The 25,865-nt window shown below is 41.3% G+C and overlaps 1 protein-coding gene across 3 annotated transcripts in view; it reads right to left on the reverse strand.

Annotated features, from left to right (window-relative positions):
• adam12a (ADAM metallopeptidase domain 12a) overlaps window positions 1-9,739 on the reverse strand; it is a 350,417-nt gene extending 340,678 nt beyond the window's left edge. Inside the window, exon 1 of one of the 3 annotated variants that reach the window (XM_072557568.1) lies at window positions 8,956-9,739. In XM_072557568.1, coding sequence (XP_072413669.1) covers window positions 8,956-9,118 — 163 coding nt within the window. In that variant the 5' untranslated portion in view covers window positions 9,119-9,739. The remainder of the gene's footprint in view (window positions 1-8,955) is intronic. The other 2 variants (XM_072557567.1, XM_072557569.1) reach the window with 2 other exon arrangements.
• Window positions 9,740-25,865: the final 16,126 nt, after the last annotated feature.

Below are 25,865 nucleotides of genomic sequence, written 5' to 3' on the forward strand. Positions count from 1 at the left end.
CTTATTTCTTATACTTCTGGCATTGAAGTATACACACTTCAAGCCACCTTCCTGTTTACCGGCACCCTCCTTCGAGATCAATGCCTTGTTCCTAACCTCCCTACACTCAAGGTCCTGTACCCTAAAGCTACAGTCCAGGTTCTCATGCCCCTGCAGAGCTAGTTTAAACCCTCCCAAAGAGCACTAGCAAACCTCCCCCCAAGGATGCTGGTGCCCCTCAGGTTCAGGTGAAGACCATCCTGTTTATAGAGGTCCCACTTTCCCCAGAAAGAACCCCAGTTGTCCAGAAACCGGAATCCCTCCCTCCTGCACCATCCCTATAGCCACGCATTTAACTGGTCTCTCTCCCTATTCCTCGACTCTCTATCACGTGGCACAGGTAACAGACCAGAGACAACAACTCTGTTCGTTCTAGCTCTGAGCTTCCAACCTAGCTCCCTGAAAGCCTACCTAACATCCTCACCCCTCTTCCTACCTATGTCGTTGGTGCCAACGTGGACCACGACCTGGGGCTGCTTCACCTCCCCCTTAAGGACCCGGAAAACACGATCAGAGACATCCCGTACCCTTGCACCTGGGAGGCAACATACCAAACGTGAGTCTCTGTCGCCCCCGCAAAATTCATATTCATATACCCATCCAAATGCCTTTTAAATGTTGCAATTGTACTAGCCTCCACCACTTCCTCTGGCAGTTCATTCCATACACGTGCCGCCCTCTGTGTGAAAAAGTTGCCCCTTAGGTTACTTATACCTTTCCCCTCTCACCCTAAACCTATGCCTTCTAGTTCTGGTCACTCCAACCCCAGGGAAAAGACTTTGTCTATTTATCTTGTCCATGCCCCTCATGATTTTGTAAACCTCTACAAGGTCACCCCTCAACCTCCGACACTCCAGGGAAAACAGCCCCAGCCTGTTCAGCCTCTCCCTATAGCTCAAATCCTTCAACCCTGTCAACATCCTTGTAAATCTTTTCTGGACCCTTTCAAGTTTCACAACACCTTTCTGATAGGAAGGAGACCAGAATTGCACACAATATTCCAACAATGTAAATGAAGAGGTAGAAAGGCAGGGATGAGGGTTTTTGAGTCAGAACAATGGTGGCAACATCAGAACAGGGCAATATTACAAAGGTACATATATACAATCTTAATGGTAGTGTGGGTATGTGTCTGGAAGCTCATTATCTTGCCCGCTTTGACACCAAATTTACAAACTGTCTGATTCAGCCTCAGACAGTTATCAGGAAGAGGAATGGAGCTGGGTCTGAGAGAGTAGTGTTTGCGGAGGGGCCAAAGACAATGACAGTAGTTGGAAAAAAATGCAACTCATTGTGTTCTGGATGACTGTTAAGCAGTTCACAAATTTAGAGGTGGTTCAAGATCAAGAGGAATGAGATGCTGTCAGCATGCTTGTGGAATCTGACGCTGAGTACTCAGAGATGGTGCTAACGGTCAGTATGTGGACAAAAAGGATGACAGAACCTTCAGGAACTAATAAATAACAATATAGAAGCTGGAAGAGAAGCTCATGCAGGTGATTCTTTTGCTAGAATTAAACAGACAAGAACTGAACTAAGTAACAGCAGTCCCACTCAGCTGAATAACATTTATTAGGTTTGGGGTGAGAGTGTGAGATCAATCTTGTAAAAGGCTGCAGACAGGTCAAGGAAGAAGAGGGGGGGATTTTATTACATTTTGATTTTGATAAGAGCCATTATAATAATATAAAAGAGATGAAAACATTGGATGGAATCTGATCAGGCTCTCAGTGATGTGGGGTACAGCGAGAAATTTGCGGAAATAACTGAGATGTTCAATGAAAGCTATCTTAATGTCGCGATCATCTCACTGTATTTTGTACACTTTTCTCAAGGGGCATAGTGAGATTCCTGCTAGCAAGTTCCCCAATTACATCCATTACTGCTTATTAAAGACCTTGTTAATGACCCAACGGGTTACAACTTTACCGAACTCACCATACAAACCAGCTGTCGGAAAATCTCAACATGGAATCCAGGGTATGTATATCGTGAATTCATCTCACTGCTAGCTGCAAAAGACCCCCATTTTAGTCACTGACCAACATCTCGGATATACTCCATAGGTACCTGCCACATGCATCCCATGGCCATAGACACTGCCATCTAACATGTGCCAGCCTCTATGAATATTCATGTCATATCTCTAATCCACTTGCAGGATGCTTCTGCACTTCACTGTAGCACCTGTGCTACAACTACAACTCTCATGGTAATACGGTAGCAAGGACATTGTGCAATCATGGACTTGACCCGGCTACAACTCCGGGCTCTTCACTCAGTGTTGTAGCATTCACTCAATCTGACCTAATCTGGATGCCTTGCCTTTTTGCACACTGACCCATCAGCCAAAGATACCAAGCTCAAATTACTGCTGTCTTGCTGGGCCATTTAGTGCAGACATACAGTCAGGAAACTTGACAAGGATGTCAGTAGGTCTCAGTCCAGTCAAGGGAGATATCCATCGCTCAGGGTTCCTGACACAAGTGCAACCTTTGATATCAGTAGGTTCCTCTGCTCATAAGGAAATTAGGAACTGAATAATGAGCAGCACATCACTGGTCTTGACTCTTTCTGCCTTACCGTGGGCTGCTTTGCTGCTGGAATGAGACAGAACAAGATTTTATGCAAGATGAATGTTGGCGGCGCAGGTGGGGAGGTATCCCAAGTGAGTGAGAAGATCATGCAGAGGACATGCAGGGTGAATGGTACCACCGTTTGAGATGGATAAGGGTAGTTAGGAAGACGTTGCAAGCATGAGTGAAAATGGTGGAGTATAGGATTTGGTGGGGGACGTGGGTACAGTAGCAGAGATAGAGTGTAAGATTTTAGAAAGAAAATCATGACATTTATATTGGTGAAATGCAGCAGGTCATTGAACTTCTACCTACAATGCTGGGTATTCCTCCAAATGAATGAGATTGCTTTAATCTGGGTAGGAACCCTAGAACAACCTGGCATGGTTTGGTGTAGTGGCTTCCACTGCTCATCCTGGGGGAAGAGCAAGGTACCCCTGCGCATGACCCCATCAGTAGGGGCTCTAGGATAATGCCCACAAAGCAGGGCATTTCTCCCTATCTGCCATGTCCAGAGCAAATGTCAGGAACCCATGAAGGGCAGCTCTAGCCTGACAGTGCTTGTACAGGGGCACAATAGCCTTTTAAAAATGGTGCTGGCACCAGGGTTGCTGGTCAATTCTGGGATTGATGGAGAGTGACAAGTTGCTCCAAGAATGGCACATGGTAAGATGGGTGGAAATTAAACATGGTACTCACCGTAAGGGCAGAAGTGCCAATTAATGTGGTGAGTTTGGTAAGGTATGGTGAGAAAACTCACCTGACCTTGCAGCAAGAATCATTGTAACAAATTCAATACAACTTACACTAAGCTAAAAGAAAAGATTCAGCCCTTTATTGAAGAGATTCAAATATAGATTTCCAAGAACAATAACATGAAATTGGGGCACAACAATGGGCTGTACCTTATTATTTTTGGCTTAGTGTAAGTTTTTTTATTCACTTGTGGAATAAGGGCATTGCTGGCTAGGCCAGCATTTATTACCCATCCCTAAGGGCCCAGAAGGCAGTTAAGAGTCAACCACATTGCTGTGGGTCTGGACTCACATGTAGGCCAAACCAGGTAAGGATAGCAGTTTCCTTCCCTAAAGGACACCTAGTGAACCAGATTTTTTTTTCCTGACAATCAGCAATGGTTTCATGGTTATTACAACTCTTAATTCTACTTGTGCATTGAGTATTTTGGACAGAATTGTACCAGGAGGCCCAAAAAAGATTTCTCATCATGTCTTACCAAACAAACCTCACTGAGTACCTCACCTGCCGCCATGGGATCCCTAATGTCCGATTTCAGCTCCATTTTATCACGTGCTACAAGCATGACATAAAGGCAAGCATTAAGACAAGTCCAAACATTTGCTTTTATTGATATCCAGCTGTCACCAATAGAACAACCAGCAGGCCATCAAGGGAATCCGGAAGCTGAATGTGAAACCTTTGACTTCAGAACACATTAGGGAATTTGAAAGGGAATACAAAGATTGGGGAACTGTGAAACCCCTCTTTGAATCTCCAGTGAACTGGTGGGAAACAGTCAGGGGGAACATCAAGAGGGTCTTCATCCTCAAAGATATTCAAAAGGCAAGAGATATCAGGAAAACTGTCCAAACTCCAGAAAAGCCTGCAGAACCTACTCCTGCTGTAGGCAATGGGTGTTGATGTCAAGGAGAATCTCTAAGAGGTGAAGAGCCAGCAAGCCTCAATCTTTGCCTCTGAGGTCTTCAACATAATCTCCTGGTTCAGGGTCCATTCCATGGAGCAAGATCAGATGTGCTCGTGTTTCTTCTTCCAGAAGGTACACAAGGAGAGCTCTGTGATCAGCAACCTGAAGGAAGAAGATGGCTCAGTAACGTCATCTCAGGCTGACATCCTGAGGGTCAGCAAATCCTTTTATGCCAGACTGTATGACATGACGCCCATAGACAATGTGGCCTCCCAATTATTCCTGTCCTCTATCATGACAGTATGCAGGAGAGATTGGACCAGCCATTGTGGTGAGCTCAATGAGCTGACCAATGCCCTCTGGTCCTTTGAGAAGACTGAAACTTCCAGAACTGACAGCCTACCAGCTGTGTTATGTTCAGCTCTGTGGGACTTGATTGGCTAAGACCTGCTGAAGGTGTACAACAGTAAGCTTCTGGTAGCATGTGCGAATCCATGAGGAAATGTATCATCAACCTCAACTACAGGCGGAAAGGGATGAAATCAGAAATTGATGACCAATTACAAAATTCTACCAATCACGTCAGGTCTGTAGTGGGTCGGTGATTCACTGCCACCAAACCAGTGCAGTACTGAAACAGAAGATTTCTTAGAGCCTCAGTGTGTGACAGGCAGTTGGATGTCTGCTTCATCATCCTAGACCTTTGACAGGATATCACACACCTACATGACGGATGTGCTCTCCAAAATGAGCCTCAGAGGGATGACTATTCCAGGCAGTGGAGGCCTGCAGGTCAAAGCCTCCCTGTTCATGGAGGGAAAACAACATACTGTTTTCTGCTCAGATCTGCTGTCAGTGCACAGACTCATGAGCAACTGAGACCAGAGCCATCTTCCACTTCATCTGGAGGTCAAAAATAGACTGCGTCCACAGTGACACCATACACAACGCTCTGAATAAAGTGGGGAAAAGGACATATCCAATGCTGCCCTCATCCTGACTGCCACCTTTGTATGTGGCTGCATCAAGCTGTGCATACCCTCTTGGTATGCAAAATCAAGTGTCACTACGTAATAAGGTTCTACTTGCCTCCAGTGTTGTGATGGGTCTGGCATCTGGCCTTGGCACTGCGGAATGCTCCAAGCAGTTGGATCATTCCATATCACCTGTGCCTTGTGAAAAAAATGTGCGAAGAAAAAGCCTTTGACCACAAGTGCAACTGGCAGTGGTCAGCACGTAGCTTCCTTGAGACTCTGTGGGCAAAGGAGAGAGTGTGAATCTTGTTGAGGGTGGTTCGGGGGCATCCCTGAGCAGACTGTTAAAGTCGTTTGGTCGAATTCTTCATCACCAGTACTTTCCAACAGGTACCAAGACGTAGCTTGGTTGGTGGTGAGAAGGGCACTGTCCATCAGATACTTCATGAATACCCAATTTCTGTGTGACACTGCAGGCTGCCCTTGAAGCAGCTGCATTGCTGAAGAAACTATCAGTCACCTCCTTGCGGAATGTGCTTTTGCAAAGGACGTCAGGAGAGAAATGCAATGGGTTTTGTCGAGATTTGTTCTGAGCAGTTCTGTGAAGCAGGACTCTATCTATGGGCTGTTCGCCAAGACACACACCAAGACAAACACTGACTGCACCTGGAGGACTATCAACTTGGTGAAAGATGCCCTTTCATCTGCCTGAAACTCGTTGGTCTTCCCGAGTGCTTCAAACTTGCTCATTCCATGTGACCATATGCTGAGGGACGCGCTGAAGTGCAGTGGGGAAAGACCACTGTCTATAGACTTTCTGGCAAATATAACAAGGGTCTATTCAGTTGGTGCCTCAAAATGAACATAAATCGTTACCTGCATAAGTAGGAAATGCCTATGTTTTTTTTTAAATGTTGAGAAGCTTGGAGATATGTCAAAACTCCAATGTTTTGTTTATTTTTTCTCTGCAAAGACTGTGATTTAGAACCCTTGTACTAATACATGATTTTTATGAACAAAGTACATTTTTGAAATAAAAAATTATGCAAGACTTGCGTTTATATAGTTTTTTTTTCAAACCTCAAGACTTCCTAAAATGTTGTGCAGTTGATTAAGTATTTTCAAACTGTAGTTGTGATTGCAATACACAAAGTGAGGTCCCACCTTAGAAATATGATTATTACTACGTTAACTGTTTCTTAGAAAAATAAAATACTGCAAAGGATGGAGAACAAAAATAAAATAGAAAATATGAGTAATACTCAGGAAGTCTGGCAGCATCTGTAGAGAGAGAGAAAAAAACAGAGTTTATGTTTTGTGATGTTGCCAAACGTGTCGAGTATACCAAAATGTTTTGATCTGGTTCTCAGTCAGGTTTAAACATTGGCCTGAAAACCATAAATATAACTTTCCTGCTCCTCTTTGAAATAATGTGATGCAATCTTTTACATCCACCTAAGAGGAAGATAAAACCTCAGTTTAGCATCTCATCCAAGTGAGGAGGCCATTGACAGTGTAACACCCCTTCAGTATTGTATTGGACAGTCAGCTTCATTTGTGCTCTGGAGTGGCTGGTGAAGGTGCTTGGCAATATTCTCCTAAACAATTGCTGTTGTGCCAGGATAATGTTCCTATCATTCTCTGATTAAGAAATAACCCTCAAAATTCAATGAGACTGAAGGAAAACTAGGACTAGTTCTTTGTAAATATGGTGGCAACAAGATATAAACTATAATATTCTTTCTCTGAAGAATTTCAAAGTGCTTGTTTGTCTTCCCTATAATGATGCAAAGCATATTATTTATGAATTAGAAAGGGCAGCAGCTCATACGATCCTGTCATGTCATTGTGTAACCAATTCAGGATTTCTTATTGACCTTCCAGTGAGTTTCTTTTAGAATTTGACATATTCTTGTGCAGGAGAGTGTTTGCCCTGATATCAGCATCTCCTGTACTAACCCACCAAGGGTTGAAAGCTCATTGTTTGCTGAGTCTGGGAAAGAATTTGAAACAGTCTGTGATATGGAACATTGAGGTTCCATGACCACATACAAAAATGGTATGTCGTCTATGAGTATTAATCTCACTGACATTGAAATTAAAAAATGGATTTCACAAACAAAAACAATTCACTGGTTTCTATTATTGTCTACAGAACTGACAATATTGTTTCCAAAGGAGTTGGACAACCGTCTATAATTAAATATTTCATCCTTTTTGATTTCCTTGTGTCAGACATTGAAAAAATCCTTATGGCAGCTAATTGGATTCTAGCCTTCTTCAAGAGGATATGTTCAAACAATTCAGAATCATGCAGCTCGCGAAATTTCTGCTTTGAAGAGAGGAATTATTTGAACTATTTTATTCAGACATAAAGGTGGAGGAAATTCTAAATCCTAACAGCATTCACTATCATTGCAGAGAAAATAATCAGCTGATTACTGCAACTGCTTGAACTGGAGAAGCAATTAGCCTTTGATACTGAACTAATTCATAAATTCTGAGGTAATTTGTCCAACTGAAGAAATAAACGGAATATTTTATTGTCTGTCCAGCCTTGGAAGCAGTGATGTTTTGTCCCAACTTTTGATAAAAGATGAAGAGTATATTTCAACAAAAAGAAGACCTGAAGACTTTACAGTCATGCACAAGGAACACATCAAGTGACTCCCGTTGTGTCACCAGTTGAGCTGAGACATGTGCCCTACAGTAATTTCATAGAGTACTGGAAGATATTTTAAGTCCATACATTTTCACTGGGAGAATACCAGTGAACATTTCTCTAACTATAACAGATCAGAAAAGGATGTTGCCCTTGGAGCACTAAGCCAGAGGTTTGGGGCAAAAACTGACATTTGGTACTGATGTCTGGAGGTAGGCTATTGTTGCTCGCACATCTAAGTCTGAATCACTGCTGGCCACACTAGTAAGGGAGAGATGGATGAGAGGTGATGTAATGACGACATTTTATTAGGATACCTATAGTAAAGTTCTACTCAGTGCTAAATGTATTTGTTTCATATTTCTAAACCAGAATGTTAGTGAGGTACATAGAACGTTACATTTAAAAGCTGATTCTATTCAAAGGTGCAATCAAAGCCACTCTGTTCAATATCCTGTTATTTTACAAGTAAAACGCTGAGGTCCTATTATTATGCACGAGTTAACTGGACAAACGTTACAAGGAGAATATTTGGTTTGAAGATACTTCCAACTTTTAGCACCTAAAAATTGTCATTAGATTTTCCAGAGTGCAGAGTGCAAACTGCTTTGCGCTGTAAACGATGCAGACGAGGCTGGGGAACAGAGTAATTATTAGATCTGGCAATCAAATTCTTAACAGTCAACAATCTGATACTGGAAATTAACCAAGAGGCAGAAAGCCAGTCTAGTTCATTGTTACCAGGGCACGAATCACCTCGATTGAATCCATATCTCCCAGGATACCAAGTAAACTGTCTCGCTGATGGAGTACACAGGAGAGAAGTTTGTTCCCAATGTATTTTGATTAATTCAAATAGGAGCCAGATGCAGTAACGGCCACTGGATGGCTGCAACTAACGTGAATTAGTAGCAGTGGGCACAGCACGGTAGCAAGAGGGTTGCATTGCACATAAAATACAAGGAAAAGCAATACACAAAAAGTTATAATTCTTCTGGGGCTCTATACAAATATAGATTGTTTGTTTTAAAAAAATCTCACCATCGTTCGATGCTACGAAGGCATCGGTTACGTTGATCAGAACATAAAGTATTTGCAGCCTTGCTGCCAAACCATTGCGTCCAAGTCTTCTTGTCATCTTGTGCAGACTGTGAGATAACTTTGCGATCGTTTCATGTGACTGGAGGAGGGAGATCAGCACCATAATATAGAGGGAGCCGAGATCAGGACGTGGGAGATTTCCGGCAGAGGGTGACTCGCCTCATTCAGCCCTCCCAGACTAGGCAGGATCACGGTTACTGTCACAAAGTTCACTAGGGACAAGGGCTGGAGAGACATGTGTTCCCAAAGCAGCAGGACACGGCTCAGATGCCCGATTCATGTGCTCCAGACCCAGACGGGAAACCCCGCTCTGAAAATGCCACTTTAGCAGCTTCTGTCCTCCCAGGGAAGCTGTCCGCCCGACCACAAATGCACGTTTCCGCGTGGTCCTAAAGCCCGGCCACTTCAATGATCAGTTTGAAAATATGAATGGGCCAATCCTGCTGACGTAATCAAAATAAAACGTCCTCTTAAACGGCTCTTTGAGCAGAAAGAGAGAGAGACTTTTTCCTAAAGCCTGAAAGGAGAGCAGCAATTTGTCCTACGGACTGGCCAGTATCTCTCCAGACCTGATGGCGGATTTCTGAATTTTTTACAAACAGCAAAAACTCCGAGGGATTGGGATTGCAGCGGTATTTTTAACAAGTTCAAAAAGCTCCCTGGCGCCGGTTTGATGGTAGTGTACAACAATGTTTCATGGCTCAGTCACAACGCGCGCACAGTAGTACAGACAAGTGAAGCTGAAAGGATCGAGGCAGTGCGTGTATCTTCAGTAATTGGAAGCCTCAACTCGGTTTTTGTTCACTTTTTGGAAGGGTGGAGGGGGAGGGGAGTTCCTATTACACTCCACTACAAACTTTTCCAAACTTCACAGAAAAATTCAGACAAGTTTGAGACAGAAATACCAGTGACACAAACTATCTGCGCGCCCACCATGACTCCCTCCCCCAAAAACAAAGTGGCACCGAGCAAGAATGTTTTCATCCTGTTTGTGATCACACCCTCAATTATACTTTTAATGAAATACTCAAAATTCTTCTTACATTGAAACAGTTTTTGTCCTGGAAGAGAGAGAAATGTCTATAACTTGGAGATGTAATTAGTATTTTTACGTACAGTATTTTACTGCAATCTTCAGTAAAGTAGGTGATTTAATACCAGGATTCCCCTGTTCTGAGTGCCACTTATCCCATGGCACTATTGAAGGAACGTTTCCCGGTTTGAACCACATCCTATTAAACAGGATCGCCAAAAGTCAAATTATCTGGTCATTGGTGATTATGTAAAATTGCTGCCGCATGTCTGCGCAATTTCAGAATAATTCATTCTCTGAATTGCTTTGGAATTGGTCTGGAAAGTGTGATGCAGTGATGTATAAATAAACTTGTTATAATTTCACCGTCAATCACAAAATCGTTACAATTGCATTATGTTGTACATATGGCATTGTCCCAGTTTTCCATCTAGTTTGTGATGTGATTTTGCCCCAGCAGAGTATTTTACCTGATGTGCCAATGTTTGTTATCTCCCTTAACAAAATAAACTGGGCCTGGATATTGCAGTATAAAATAATCCAACACGTATCTATTATAGCTCACTATTATATACAAATATTCCAGTACAGGATCATGTGTACCTGGACTAACATTAAGTCATTTAAACAGAGTGTGGTTTCAATAGCATGTCATGCTTCAAGTACTCCAAGGTAAGGTCGATTTTGAGACCTTTATATCCTCAAGTTACATCCTGTGGTACAGTGATAATATGAGGAGCAAAGATATCTGACCATGAAACATAACACAACCTTATTTTCCCAAAAAGACAAAAGCATCACATGTTGCCAAATCACTAATTATACAAACAAGTAAGAAAGAGTTTACAAGACTAACATGTAATGCTTTGGAGGTCGGACAAGTCATCCTGATCTGGTAACTATGTACCCTTTTGGAGAGATACCTGTTGTTCTCTGTTGAACTTGTTTAACAACTTGGTTTTCTTGTTTACTTGGTTACTGTCACTCAACATCACTACGCAAGACAACCACCTGATGAAGGAGCAGCGGTCCAAAAGCTAGCGCTTCCAAATAAACCTGTTGGACTATAATGTGGTGTTGTGTGATTTTTAACTTTGTACACTCCAGTCCAACACTGGCATCTCCCTTTGATGTGTTTTTCTTCACTCTCTTTGTGTATAATAGGAATGTCATTCATTAATCTGAGCTGGCTTCTGTTCCATTGTAATGTGATACCATGATCAGAGAGAGGCAGGTGAGAAATAGATGTTATGACAGGCAGTCAGCAGCACCCAGATGAGAGGGACTAAATGCTTGCAGATGGTGGGTAAAAGTCTAAATATTTTTATACCGTCTTATTTTGTTTGTAGTGAAACAAACAGTTAAATTTCAGTTAAATATTAAGTTGTAAAGTTCCTAGCCTTAAGCTTGGTTCTAACAAGGTTTCCAGTGAAAGAGCAGTTGTAAACAAAAACAGAAAATGTCAGCAAATTTGGCAGCATCTGTGGAGAGAAAGCAGAGTTAATGTTGCAGAATGAGCAACCCTTCCTCAGAATGAGTAGAGAGAGCAGTTGGGCTTAGTTAGTAAAGAAGCAAGTGTGACTTAGCACTTGACTGCAAGTTCTAATTGAGTACTGGGAGTGAGCGATTAAAGGAACGAGGAATGGAAGATTCAAAGGTGCTCCTTTGGTTTTGCTTTTCCTGAAATTTTCAGCCTCATGGAATTGGTTCTTATTTGGCTACGGGAGGAAAATCTAGTTATTTGATGAGTATTTGGTAACTGATTAAATTTTATTCTATTTCTCAGGTTTAAAGTAATACAGCAACTGGTGGTACAGTTATTAAAATATGTAAAAACATAAGTTTCTAATTGAAAATAATAATAAAGTATTTTCTCAGAACACATTAATGATGGCTAGACAGGGATGGATCACAGCTAAAGCATGTCAGAATTCCTGGATCCAAGATAAACATGTCTGTGGTAAGCCATAGGCTCAGAGCTTATGTGCTGCAGGGTGAACTATGGTCACTGCAGTGCATCAGAGACTGGGAAAGTTGCCTGGATACTTTGTACCAGGATGCAGCCACAACTGTTTTGACAGGATCTTCTGAATAGGTCAGTGCTCATGGACTGGAAATTGAGGCTGTGTGAGGTAGGTAAAGGGTCATGAAGGGCTGGAGACAGGAGCCTCAGCATTTGCAGTTGTCCAATGGGTTTGAGGTTCTTTCAGCTTGTTTTAATATGAGTGAGCACTGCAGGGTGATGAGCCTACTGGCCATGTCACTGTGATACAGGAAACCATTCAAATAGAGGAGCAAAAAGGAACGTATTAGTAAAGGGAGCAATATAGTCAGAGAGATTGACTGCATTCTCTGAGCAAAGACTGTGAATTCAGATGGTTATATTGCCTGTCTATTTCCAGGGTTCAGGATATCTGTTCAGAGATAGTGAGGAATGTTTGATGGGAGGGGAAGAATCCAGTGGTTATGGTCCACCTAGATACAAACCACATTGGCAGGACACAGGTAGAAATTCTGCATTGTCAGTATGAGAATCTAGGTGCGAGGTACCACTTTAAGAACTTCAAAGGTCATAATATTTGGATTATTACTTGAGCCATATGTAAATTGGTTCAGAGAAAATCTGAATTGGGAGAATAATGTGTGGCTTAACAATTGGTGGGAGAGAAGTAGGTTCTGGTTTGTGGAGCACTGGTACCAGTCCTGCGTACTAATGGAATGGTCTCCATGAGCCATATTGAGCTGATGGTCTTGCAAGTTGCATAATGAAGGAATTATACAGGCTTTTAAACTAAGTAGAAAGGGCAAGGGATCAAATCTGAGAAGATGTGATAAATCAGAGTGTGATACAGGAAGAGAGAAAGGTATTAACACAGGAAGTGTTAAACAGACTGTGACAGGGAAGAATAGAGAGGACAAATCTGATAGAAAATCAACCTGTGACAAGTGTTACAAAAAGAATAAAACAATATAACTAAAGCCTCTGTATCTGAATGCATTTGAAACAAAACATGAACTGAGAGCACAAATAGAATAAATAAGTGCAATCTGGTAACAATTAGAGAGACATGGCTGCAGGGTGACATGGATTTGTACCTGGATATTGAAGGATATAGAACATTTAGAAGCATAGGGAGTTAGGAAAATGCTTGGTGTGACTCAGTTAGTTAATTATGGTATTATCCTAATAGAATGGAATGGCTTAAATTAAGGAAGCCAGGATGTGGAACCAACCCCCTAACAGTAAACACATAGTACAATGGAGTGTAAAGAAAGAAATAGTAAGAACTTGTCAGAAAGACATGAGGATAATCATAGGACATTTAAATCTACAGATTGACTAGATAAGTCAAATATGCAAACGTAGCCTAGATGAAGAGTTCACAGAATGTTTTCAGAATAGTTTCTTAGCACAGTATGTTCTACAGCTAGTCTGAGAGTAAGCTGCACTAAACCTAATAATATGCAACAAGCAGCATTGATTAAGTAGCCTATTCCTGATGAAGGGCTTTTGCCCGAAATGTCGATTTTCCTGCTCTTCGGATGCTGCCTAACCTGCAGCACCACTCTAATCTAGACTCCATTGATTAAGTAGCTCTAGTGAAGGCACCCAGGTAGTAGCAACCACAATCTGACTAAATTTTGCATTGAGTTTGTGGGGGGAGATGAGTGGGTCCAAGACTGTTGTTTTTCAAGAAATAAGGACAATTAGAAAGTCAAGAAGACAGAGGTGATTACATGAATTGACACATTAGCTTAAAGGATAGGTAAATAGAGAAGCAATAGTAGGCATTTAAGGGGATATTTCAGACTTACAGAATAGATTAATTCCACTGAGTAAGAAGAACTCTAAGTAAGGGATCTATCATGTATAGTTCATTGAAAAGGTTAAAGATCATATGCAAATTAAAGAAAAAATATATAACTGTACAAAGACAAGTGGCACATCAAGAGATTGGACAGAATACAAAACAGCAAAGAATGGCCAAAAAAAAATTAGGGAGGGGACAGAAATTAGAATATACGAGAAAGATAGCAAGAAATATAAAAAACATTGGTTTCTATAAATATTTATAAAAGAGGAATCCTATAGAAAATGAGTCTGGAGAATTGATAATAGAATACGAAGAGGTGGCAACTGAATAGAATAGGTATTTTGCATCAGTCCCCATTATAGACGATACAAAATCCCAGAAGCTGCTTTAAATCAGAAAATGGAAGGGGAGGTCCCAGGAAAACTACAAACACCAGAGAAGTCATACTGAGTAAATTATTTGAACTGTGGGTTGACAAAATATTTCAATCCTGATGGACTTAATCTTAAGATTTCAAAAGATGTGGCTAGTGTAATAATTGATGCATTGCTCTTAGTTTTCCCAAATTCCCTTGATTCAGAGAAGGTCCCATTCGATTGGGAGACAGAAAATGTAAATATTATTTTCTAAAAGGAGTGAAACAGAAAACAGGAAACTATATGCCAGTTAGCTTAGCATCTGTCATAAGGAACATAATAAAAGCTGTCATTAACTAAATTGTAGCAGGACACATAGATTAGTTTAAGGCAGATTCAACATGGTTTTGTGAAGGGAAATCATGTTTAACTGGTCTGTTGGAGTTCCTTAAAGGGGAAATGGTGGGTGTATTAGGATTTCCAAAAGGTATTTGATAAAGTATTATGTTAAAGGTTATTGGGTATTTAAGAAAAACCCATGGTATGGGGGTAATATATTGACATGGATAGAAGATTAGCTGCTTAGTAAGAAACACAGAATAGACATAAAAAGGTATTTTTCATACTGACAGGACATAATGAGCAATGTGCCCCAGGAGTCAGTGTTGGAACCTCAACTGTTTACAATAAATAGCTTGGATGAAAGATCAGAAGGTATGTTTGCCAATTTACTGATGACAAAAAGATGTGGTTAGGTTTAGTAAGATAATTAGGAAAGTTAGCGATGTAGATTCATACAATCATAGAGATACACAGCACGGAAACAGACCTTTAGATCTAACCCCTCTATGTCAACCAGATATCTGATATAAATCTAGTCCCATTTGCCAGCAAATAGGCCCATATCCCTCTAAACACTTCCTATTCATATACCCATCCAGATGCCTTTTAAATGTTGTAAACGTACCAAACTCCACCACTTCCTGTGGCAGCTCATTCCATACACCCACCACCATCTGCATGCAAACGTTGCTCCTTAGGTCCCTTTTATATCTTTCCCTTCTCACCTTAGACGTATGCCCTTTAATTTTGGACTCCCCAACCCCGGGGAAAAGGCCTTGCCTATTTACTTTATCCGTGCCCCTCGTGATTTTATAAACCTCTATAAAGTCACCCCTCAACCTCTGACACTCCAAAGAAAATAGCTCCAGCCTATTTAGCCTTTTGCTATAACTCAAACCCTCCAACCCTGGTAACATCCTTGTAAATCGTTTCTGAACCCTTTCACGTTTCACAACGTCCTTCCTATAGCAGGGAGACCAGAATTGCATGCAATACTCTAAAAGCGGTCTAACCAATGTCATATACAGTCACAACATGACCTCCAAACTCAATGCACTGACCAATAAAGGCAAGCATACCAAACACCTTCATCACTATCCTGTCTACCTTCACTATCCTGTCTACTTTCAAGGAACTCTGAACCTGCACTCCACGATCTCTTTGTTCAGCAACACTCCCTAGAACCTTACCATTAAGTGTACAAACCCTACCCTAATTTACCTTTCCAAACTGCAGCACCTCACATTTATCTAAATTAAACTCCATCTACCACTCTTCAGCCCATTGGCCAATCTGATCAAGATCCCCATTGTACTCTGAGATAACCTTCTTCACTGTTGACTACACCTCCAATTTTGGTGTCATCTGCAAACTTACTAACTATACCTCTTGTGTACACATCCAAAGCATTTATATAAATGACAAAATGTACTGAACCCAGCACCAATCCTTGTAGCACGCTGCTGGTCAAGGACCTCCAGTCTGCAAAGCAACCCTCCACCACCACCCTCTGTCTTCTGTCTTTGAGCCAGTTCTGTATCCAAATGGCTAGTTCTCCCTGTATTTATGTAATCTAACCTTGCTAACCAGTCTACATGAGAAACCTTATTGAAGGCCTTACTGAAGTACATATAGATGTCATCCACCGCTCTGCCTTCATCAATCCTCTTCATTACTTCTTCAAAACAATTCAATCAAGTTAGTGAGACACAATCTGCGAAGCACAAAGCCATGTTCACTATCCCTAATCAGTCCTTGCCTTTCCAAATATGTATAAATCCTGTCGCTCAGGATGCCCTCCAACAATATGCCCACCATAGAGGTCAGGTTCACCGGTCTATACTTCCTTAGCTTTTCCTTACCACCTTTCTTCAATAGTGGCACATTCTTAGTCAACTTCCAGTCTTCTGGTGTATAGCTGACGACATAGGAGGCTACAAGAGGTTTGGGATAGGTTGAGAGAATGGATAAAAATCTGCCAAATGGAGAATAATGTAGAAAATATGAAATTGTCCATTTTTACAGGATAAATGAAAAGCAAGCATATTATCTTAATGGTGAGAGATTGCAAAGCTCTGACATGCACTGGGATTAGAGTGTCCTAGTACATGGATCACAAAAGGTTAGTCTGCAGATACAGCAAATAATGAGGAAAGCAAATCAAACTTATCAGATATTGTGAAGGGAATTGAATACAAAAATAGTGAGTTTATGCATCAGTTATGCAGGGCACTGGTAAGACTACATGTGGAGTACTATGTACAGGACTGGACACCTTATTTAAGAAAGGATATAAATGTGTTTGAACTAGTTCAGCAATATTTTATTGGTCTAATACTTTAAATGGATAGGTTGTCTAATGAGAAAAGGTTTGTCAGACTAAGCTTGTATCTGCTAGAGTTTAGAAGACTAAGAGTTGACTTGATTGAAACATACAAGATCCTCAGTGTTCTAGACGAGGTAAATGTGGAGAGAATGTTTCCTGTTATGACAGAATCTAGAATTAGGGATAACTGCTGAAAGAGTTGCACATTTAAAACAGAGATGAGATTAATTTGTTTATCTCACAAGGGTCATGAGTATTTTGGAACACTGTTCCTGAGAAAATAATAAAAGCAGAAAGTTTGAATATTATTAAGGCAGAGACAAATTCATGTGAATGGGGAAGCAAACTTGAAGGGCCAAATGGCATAATCCTCCTCCTTAGTCCTATGTTCCTCTGTGGTTACGGCAGCAAGTGTGGAAGTAAGGCCGAATGACCTTACTTCCACTCCTATGTCTTATGCTCTTATATTCTTACAGGATTCTCAGTTCACTTATCTTTCATGAGCTTGGATTTGAAAATGAGACCTAATACTTTTGTCATGACTAATTCTGTCATAATCACATTAATGTGTATCTGAAGCTAACTTACATCACAAGAAGGTAGCAGTGTAATTAAGCTACAACACCAGTTACATGTGTTGCCAATTTAAAACACCAACTATAAGTAGAACCTGAAACACAAAAATGAAACAGAAATAATTCAGCAGCTGGGGTAACAATAAATCAGCATAAGGTTCTATGACCCTAATGCATCCTCAAAATGGTGGTGGCAAGAAACCAGTCAAATAATGCAAGAGGAAATTCCATGAACATTTCCCATCTTCAACGATAGTAAAATCCAGCATGTGAGTCCAAAAGACAAGTAAAGGGGTTTTCAGGCATCTTCAGTCAAAAGTTTAAAGCAAGCAATCTTAGCTTGGTTTCTTCCTAAAACTCCCACCAGCTGAGATGCCAGTGACTAGCTAACTAAGCTCATGTCACAGAACATTAGGATCTAGTGGACACAATGAAAGCAATGCGCCCTCGCAACATTTCAATTTTTGTGCTGAAGATTGATTCACAATATCTAGCAGCTGTGTGGAGAATATGTTAAGAATGACTGACAGGTTACAACATTTCATTTCAACATGTAGGAAAACACTTATGTCAACCAGTAAAATCCTATTCCATAATAAAAGCATCCATATTGTCTGTAATGTTGGTAACACTCTCTCATTGACATTCTTTTCTTTCAGCACATAGAGTCATAAAGTCAAAGAGATGTACAGCACGGGAACAGACTCTTCTGTCCAATTCATCCATACCGACCAGATATCCCAACTCAATCTAGTCCCACCTGCTGCATCTGGCCCATTTCCCTCCAAACCCTTCCTATTCAGATGCCCATGCAGATGCTTTTTAAATGTTGCAATCATACAAGCCTCCTTCACTTCCTCTGGCAGCTCATTCTATACATGTACCACCCTCTGCATGAAAAAGTTGCCCCTTGGGACTCTTTTATATCTTTCCCCTCTCAACTTAAACCTAAAAGACTGTGTCAATTTATCCTATCCATGCCCCTCATGATTTTATGTAGATGAGGTGATCATACATTTCTTATTTCTCAGTTCAACCCAAATAACTTCCCTGGATGTATTTCTGGGAATATCCTCCCTCAGTACAGCTATAATGCTATCCCTTATCAAAAATGCCACTTCCCTTTTTCTCTTGCTTCCCTTTCTGTCCTTCCTGTAAAATTTATATCCTGGAACATCAAGCTGCTGGTCCTGTCCATCCCTGAGCCATGTTTCTATAATTGCTATGATATCCCAGCCCCATGTTCCTAATCATGCTCTGAGTTTATCTGCCTTCCTGTTAGACATGTTGAATTGAAATAAATGCAGTTTAATTTATCAGTCCTACCTTGTTCTCTGCTTGCCCTGCCTGCCTTGACTGTTTGACTCACTTCTTTTCTCAACTGATTGATCTTTTTCCTCACTATCTCCCTGGATTCCTCCCCTCCACCCCCACCACCTTCATAGTTTAAATCCTCCCGAGCAGCTCTTGCAAATCTCCCTGCCAGTATATTAGTCCACTTCCAATTCAGGTGCAATCTATCCTTCCTGTACATGTCACTTCTACCCCAGATGAGATTCTAATAATCTAAAAATGTGATTCCTTCTCCCATACACCAGCTCCTTAGCCATGCATTCATTTGCGCTCTCCTCCTATGCCTACTACCACTAGCTCGCAGCACCGGGAGTAATCCAGATATTACTACTCTCAAGGAGCTCCTTTTTAATTCCTGCCTAACACTCCACATTCTCCCTTCAGAATCTCATCCTTTTCCCTTCCTTTGTTGTTGGTTCCAATGTGTACAATGACTTCCTGATGGTCCCTCTCATCCTTGAGAACATTGTGCATTCTCCTTGAACATCCTTAATCCTGTGACCAGGGCGGCAATGCATCATTCTGATTTTTCACTGCTAGCCACAGAAACGTCTGTCTGTACCTCAGACTAGAGAGTCCCCTAACACAATTGATTTCTTGGAACCCGACATACCCCTCATTGCATTTGAGCCAGCCTCGATACCAGAAACCTGGCTGTTTTGCTACACTCCTCTGAAAATCCATCACCCCCTACATTTTCCAAAACAGCATACTTGCGTGAAATGGGGATAGCCACAGAAAACCTCTGCACTACCTGCTTAGCTCTCTTACCTTTCCTGGAGTTAACCCATCGATGTGACTCTATTTGCAGTTTTTTTCCCCTTCTTATAGCTGCCATCCATCACATCCCCTTGTTCTTGTAAATTCCTCATTGTCTCTAACTGTCTCTCCAACCAATCCATTCGATCTGATAGGATTCGCAGCCAACCATATTGCAGATATAATCCTCAATAATAACATGTGAACTCTCCCTAAACTCCCACATCCGACAAGAAGAGCCAATCACTCTACTAAAGGTCATTTTTCCTTCTTCCAATCTACAGTCCCAGAAAATAGCACTGTCTTATTCCTCTACAAAACACTGCTCCAGGCTAACTTAATACTTATGGCTTAGATTTTTAAGTTTAATCAAGCGACATAGCTCAATAAAACCTATAATCAAGAAAGAACCCACTCTACTCACTACTGCAGACTTACTGTAAGGCCACACTTAAAAATATCCACTTATCTGTTTATGTGCTGTGACCTCTTTTAAACAGTTCCTCCAAGATTAGTTGTGAATTTCAATGTTTGTTAATTATCCCAGACGCACTCCATTGTCCAGCAATACGTGATTTCAAACAGCAAAGGCAGTAACTGTGCAGGTTCACTGCTGTGTCGATTAGCTCTGTGTGAGTTTCTTTCTTTCTCTCTCTCTCTCCCCCTCCTGCCTCTCTCCTGCACTGACCTCATCATGTTGCTGCTTTTGTATGTCCCTCTCCTTTTTAAAAGTGCGGTTGTTTTGACTTTTTTTCTCCAATGTTCCAAAACAACGCTACAGCGTATAAAGCAGTCATTGCTGCTCCTGGAATTTGAGGAAATCACCTCTGCACCTAAAATACCTCAACTAGATACAACTAGAAATTTTTCCCGCCCTCCATCTTGGATTACCCAGAATCCTATCTCTCAGCCAATTTACTCACAGCCTGTCATGTATATTTTCGCTTTCTTTATTTGGATCCCCTTCATCCCCATTCGTGACTTAGGTCTCTCCAACTGCATCTGGTTTATAGTATTTGATCAGGAGCAATGATTGAGGGGGCACCAAGGAAGTGGGTACAGAACTGCGATACAGGTTTGCTATTAAGTGTAGGGTCATCAACTATAAAACAGACGCCTCTTTGGTCTCCTTGTCTCTTATGGTAGAACCTGTATACCCGTGAGGTGGCCCATGCATTGCCCTTTCCTTCTGGCTTGGCTGAGCCTCTATGTGCCCAGTGACATACCATATGCAGATCCTACATTGATACTCTGTTTGGCACAGTTCCAGTTTCTGAACTGATGGTTGCAAGCCTCCGATCATGAAACAATGCTTCTTCATCAGATGTCTTTTTTCCACTTCTCCTTCTTTCTCAAATTGCAATGTCTGGCCATGGAACAGTTGTTGATGTCTGAAATAATCGATGCAGAAAGGAGTGTTTGCTGGGTTTGGGGACATGAGGGTGGATATAAAGCAAAAGGTTTGTATTTCATACACAATTACAAGATGGGAATAAACAGCAATTTTGAAGGAACGTAAGACAGGAAAATACCATCATTCTGGATGGTTTCTGTGATGCTATTGCAAAGGCCTCAGAGACTGCCCAACCAATAATTTGGAAAATCATCCCTTCTAAGGTGCCAAGGAAATGCAATGATCCATGTTCCATGCTAGTCCTTCATTCCTACCTCCTGCTGTGTACTATCTTGACCTCCAAGAGAGAGGAATAGGGACAGTGCATAACGTGTAATATGTTTTATTGATGTATCTGAATAGCTGGAAGTTTGTGGAAGTTCAGGATGTGGGTGTAAGGTTTGCAGCATTAATAATTGCTTGAAGGTGAGGTAGGCACAGCTGCTTATTGGTAGATGTGGTGAATGGTAGTGTGGTTCATTGAGAAGTGTTGAGTAGAAGATAACATTTCCTAACCTTAACCACTCCTGTGAAGTCTTTGATCATTTTCCAATACATTATTATTAGGTCTCAGACTAACTCTGATCTCACTATCTGCTAAATACTTGTCTGGAGGATTGTATGGCTCCCTACACAAATATCAATAGGCTTTGCACAAGCTGATTTGATTTGATTTGATTCATTATTGTCACATGTACCAAGATACAGTGAAAAATATTGTTTTGCATGCTAACCAGACAAATCATACCCTACATAAGTGCATCAGAGTAATAGATCAGAATGCAGAATATAGTCTTACAGCTACAAATAAGGTCTAGAGAAAGATCAACCCTAAAATATGAGAAGCCCATTCATATGTCTGATAACAGCAGGGAGGAAGCTGCTTATAAATCTGTTGGAACATGCTTTAAAACTTTTGTAAGAGAGTATAACTGGGGTAGGAGGGCTCTTTAATTATGTTGGTTACTTTCTCGAGGCAGCGGAAAGTGTATATGGAGTCAAGAGAAAGAAGGCTGGTTTTCGTGATGGACTGGACTGTGTTCACAACACTGTAATTTCTTGCAGTCTTGGATAGAGCAGTTTCAATACCAAGGTGTGATGCATCCTAATAGGATGTTGTCTATGGTGCACCTATAATAATTGATAACAGTCATTGTGGACATACTGAGTTTCCTTAGCCTTCTGAGGAAGTAGAGGCATTGGTATGCTTTCCTGACTGTAGCCAGGATTAAGAGTCCCAAAACCCATGTTACCTGCCTGGTGCCTGGGTTCAGGAGATCTCATTTAGTCTCCAAAGAAACATGGAATGAGAGGGGAAAGATCCAGTTGTCAAAGTCCACATTGATAGCAACAATATAGATAGAAAGTGGACAATGAGCAGCTAGGGGCTAAATGGAAAATCAGAACCACAGCAAATTGGAATAGGGTCAACAAGATTAAAGAGGTAAATGCATGAATCAAAAGATTGGTGTGGGAGAAATGGGTCCAAATTCGTGAGACTTTGGCATCAGTACTGAAGAAGGAGGGAGCCGATCTGATGGGGCAGGCTGTACTGTTCTGAAGAAGGATCACGAACCCTGAAAAGTCAACTCTGCTTTCTCTCCATCAGATACTGCCAGATCTGCTGAATTCTTCCAGCAATTTATTTGTCTCTGATTTCCAGCAACTACAATTCTGTAGGCTTTTTTTGCCACCTGAATCATGCTGGGCCAGAGTCCTAGCAAATCACATAACTAGGGCTGTGGATAGGGCTGTAAACTAAATAGTGGGGGTGTGCGTTCAGTTATGTGGAAGATTATGGGAAAAGTTATGGGGGGGGGGGGGTGGTGCTGGTGGGAGACAGTGGCTCAGCAGGGTTATTAAGATGTCCAGAACAAGTAATAGAATATAGAGATGGAAAGGATCAGGAATCTAATTTCAGGCACAGCAGATAGGGGGACAAATATGAGAAGAGGTCAGTCAATGCAAGACTGAGGATGTCATCTATGAAACAAGGTAAATGACCTTGTAGTGTAGATTGAAATTGGAAGGTGCAATGCTCTGGGTATCACAGACATGTGGCTGCAATGGAATCATGGCTGACAACAACAGAGCCAAAGATTCACATCCTATTGATATGACAGGCATGTAGGCAGAGGGGACAAAGTTGCCTTGTTATTAAGAAATGAAATTAAATCAGTCAGTCGGAAGGCATAGAATCTGCATGGGTTCAGTTTAACAGCCACAAAGGAAAAAGACCTTGATGCGAGTTATGTATAGGGAGGAGAAAGTGAGAACTGCAGATGCTGGAGATCAGAGTCGAGAGTGCGGTGCTGGAAAAGCTCAGCAGATCAGGCAGCATCTGAGGAGCAGGAGAATCATTGTTTCGGGCATAAGCCCTTCATCAGGCCTCCTAACATTAATCAGGATGTGGGGAAGAAAATAAATCAGGAGATAGACTAGGCTTGTAAGAAAGGCACAATTACAATAATCATGGGGGACTTAAATATAAAAATCAGATTGGTGTAATGTCTATGAGATGGATCTTTGGAGTGGCTTGTGGTAGAGCCAATAGGGAACAGTAAATTCTGGATTTGATGATGTGAAATGAGGCAGGCTTGATTAGGGAGCTTAAGGCAATGGAATCGCTAGGGGATAGTGACCATAATATGATGGAATTCACCCCATAGTTTGAGAGGGATAAGTGGAATCAAATGTAACAGTATTACAATTGAGTAAAGGTAACTATGAAGACATGAGGGAGGAGCTGACCAGAGTTGATTGGAAGGGGAACCAAGCAGAGAAGATGATGAAGCAGCAATGGCAGGAGTTTATGGGGGTAATTCAGGAGCAACAGCAGAAATTCATCCCAAGGAAGAAAAAAATACACTAAGGGTAAGACGAGGCTACCATGGCTGATAAGAGAAGGCAGGGACAGCATAAAAGCAAAAGAAAACACATACAACGTGGTGAAGCCTAGTGGGAAACCAGAGGATTCGGAACCTTTTAAAAAACAGCAGAAGATAATTTAAAAAGCAATAAGGAGAGTGAAGATGAAATATAAGAGTAAGGTAGATAGTAATATAAAAGTTGATTGTAAGAGCTTTTTAGATTGTCTAAAAGTCAAGAAAGAGGCAAGAATGGACATTGGACTACCGAAAAATGAGGCTCGAGAAGTCGTAATGTGGAATAAAGAAATGGCAGAGGAACTGAAGAGGGACTTTTTATCAGGATGTGCTGGCATTGGAGGGCGTTCAGAGGAGTTTCACAAGTATGATCTTGGGATGAAGGAATACGCAAAGCAGTTGAGGATGCTGAGTCTGTACTCGATGGAGTTTAGATTGATGTGGGGAGGGGGTACGGAATCTTATTAAAACCTACAGAATGTTGAGATGCCTGGATAGAGTGGAGATGAGAAGATGTTTCTATTAGTAGGAGAGACTTGGGCCCGAGGGCACAGCCTCAGAGTGAAGGGATGACTCTTTCAAACTGAGATGAGGAGGAATTTCTCTCCACCCAGAGAGTGGTTCATCTGTGGAACCTATTTCTGCAGAAGGCTCTGGAGGCCAAGTCAGTGAGTGTGTTTAAGGCAGAGATAGATAGTTGCTTGATTGCTAAGGGAATCAAGGGTTACAGAGTGAAGGAAGGAGAATGGGTTTGAGAAACATATCAGTCATGATCAAATGGCATAGCAGACTTGATGGGCTAAAAGGCCTAATTCTGTTTCTATGTTTTATGGTCTTCTGACCACTGTCCTCCCTGCACTGAGGTCCCTTGCACTATTTCGAAGAATCTGGCAGCCTTGTCTCTGCCTTGCTGCTCCATTACTTTCTTTTCATCCCTCTGAGAAACACTTGCACAGGCTTGTCCAACACCACTTTCCGCCAGAATGCATATTCCTTTTAAGTGGTACCGGCTGGATTTGAGAGATGCAGGCTAGCTTTACTTGGTGCTAGTCTCATGTGAAACCGAGTCCCTGCTGAATGAATGAGTGCTATAATCAGATAGAAGAACAGGCATCATGGTATGCGTGAAGCCTGCACAACTTTTATTTGGTGAGGCAATTGTGTTTCACACTCCCTGTGCACCCTCAAGACCCTTATCTAAATTATAGTCCATAAAGTCAAAAATGGACTGTCTGCAACACTTATTAAAAAGAAGACAAACTGTTATAATCTCCCAATTTGTTTTCAATTACTGCCAGCCGCCATGTTTTCTTGTAATTGAAAATTTGTAGTGGTAAGTAGGATTTGTAAAATTACAAGCATCCAATGGACATCTAAATTTATAGGAAAATTCTTAATTGCCTATACAACATTAATTTCTGTATCACAAATAATTGTTACAATGTTTCCTATCAAAGGCTTGTGCTTAATTCAACCTCAGTACAGATTTTCTGATAGATCCCAGAAACATAATTTTCAGATGAGACTGACCAAACTAAAGCCATAGCTTCCGGCTTGCAGCTGTACCTTGAACTTAGACATTGTTTTGGTAATTGCTAACAGGAATTTCCATTCACAGCGTGTCCTGGATGTGCTGTTTGTAAGCTCAGTTGGTATTGCATTCTTTTGAGCTAGTGGGAAGTTAATAAGATAATCGCCAGAAAAAAAAATTGCTGAATGTTGTTGAGGTAATTTAAATGTATTTAAAATTTCATAAATAAGGAAAAGTTTTAACTTCGTGGATTAATTTAGAAAGGAAAAATAGCAGATATGTAGATATAGTTTTTGGAACTTGTATCTACTTATCTTGATTTATGTAGATGGCAGTACATGAGGAAGCTCAAGGGAACAGAGAGATCTTGGGGTGCTCAGAGTGTGCAGGACAAGTTATTAGGGTTGTTAAGAAGGCATATGTGATGCTTGCCTTCATCAGTCAAAGCATAGATTATAGCAACAAGGAGATCATGTTTGAAC

Source organism: Chiloscyllium punctatum, chromosome 38, assembly GCF_047496795.1.
Source record: "Chiloscyllium punctatum isolate Juve2018m chromosome 38, sChiPun1.3, whole genome shotgun sequence".
NCBI classification, from domain to species: Eukaryota; Metazoa; Chordata; class Chondrichthyes; order Orectolobiformes; family Hemiscylliidae; genus Chiloscyllium; species Chiloscyllium punctatum.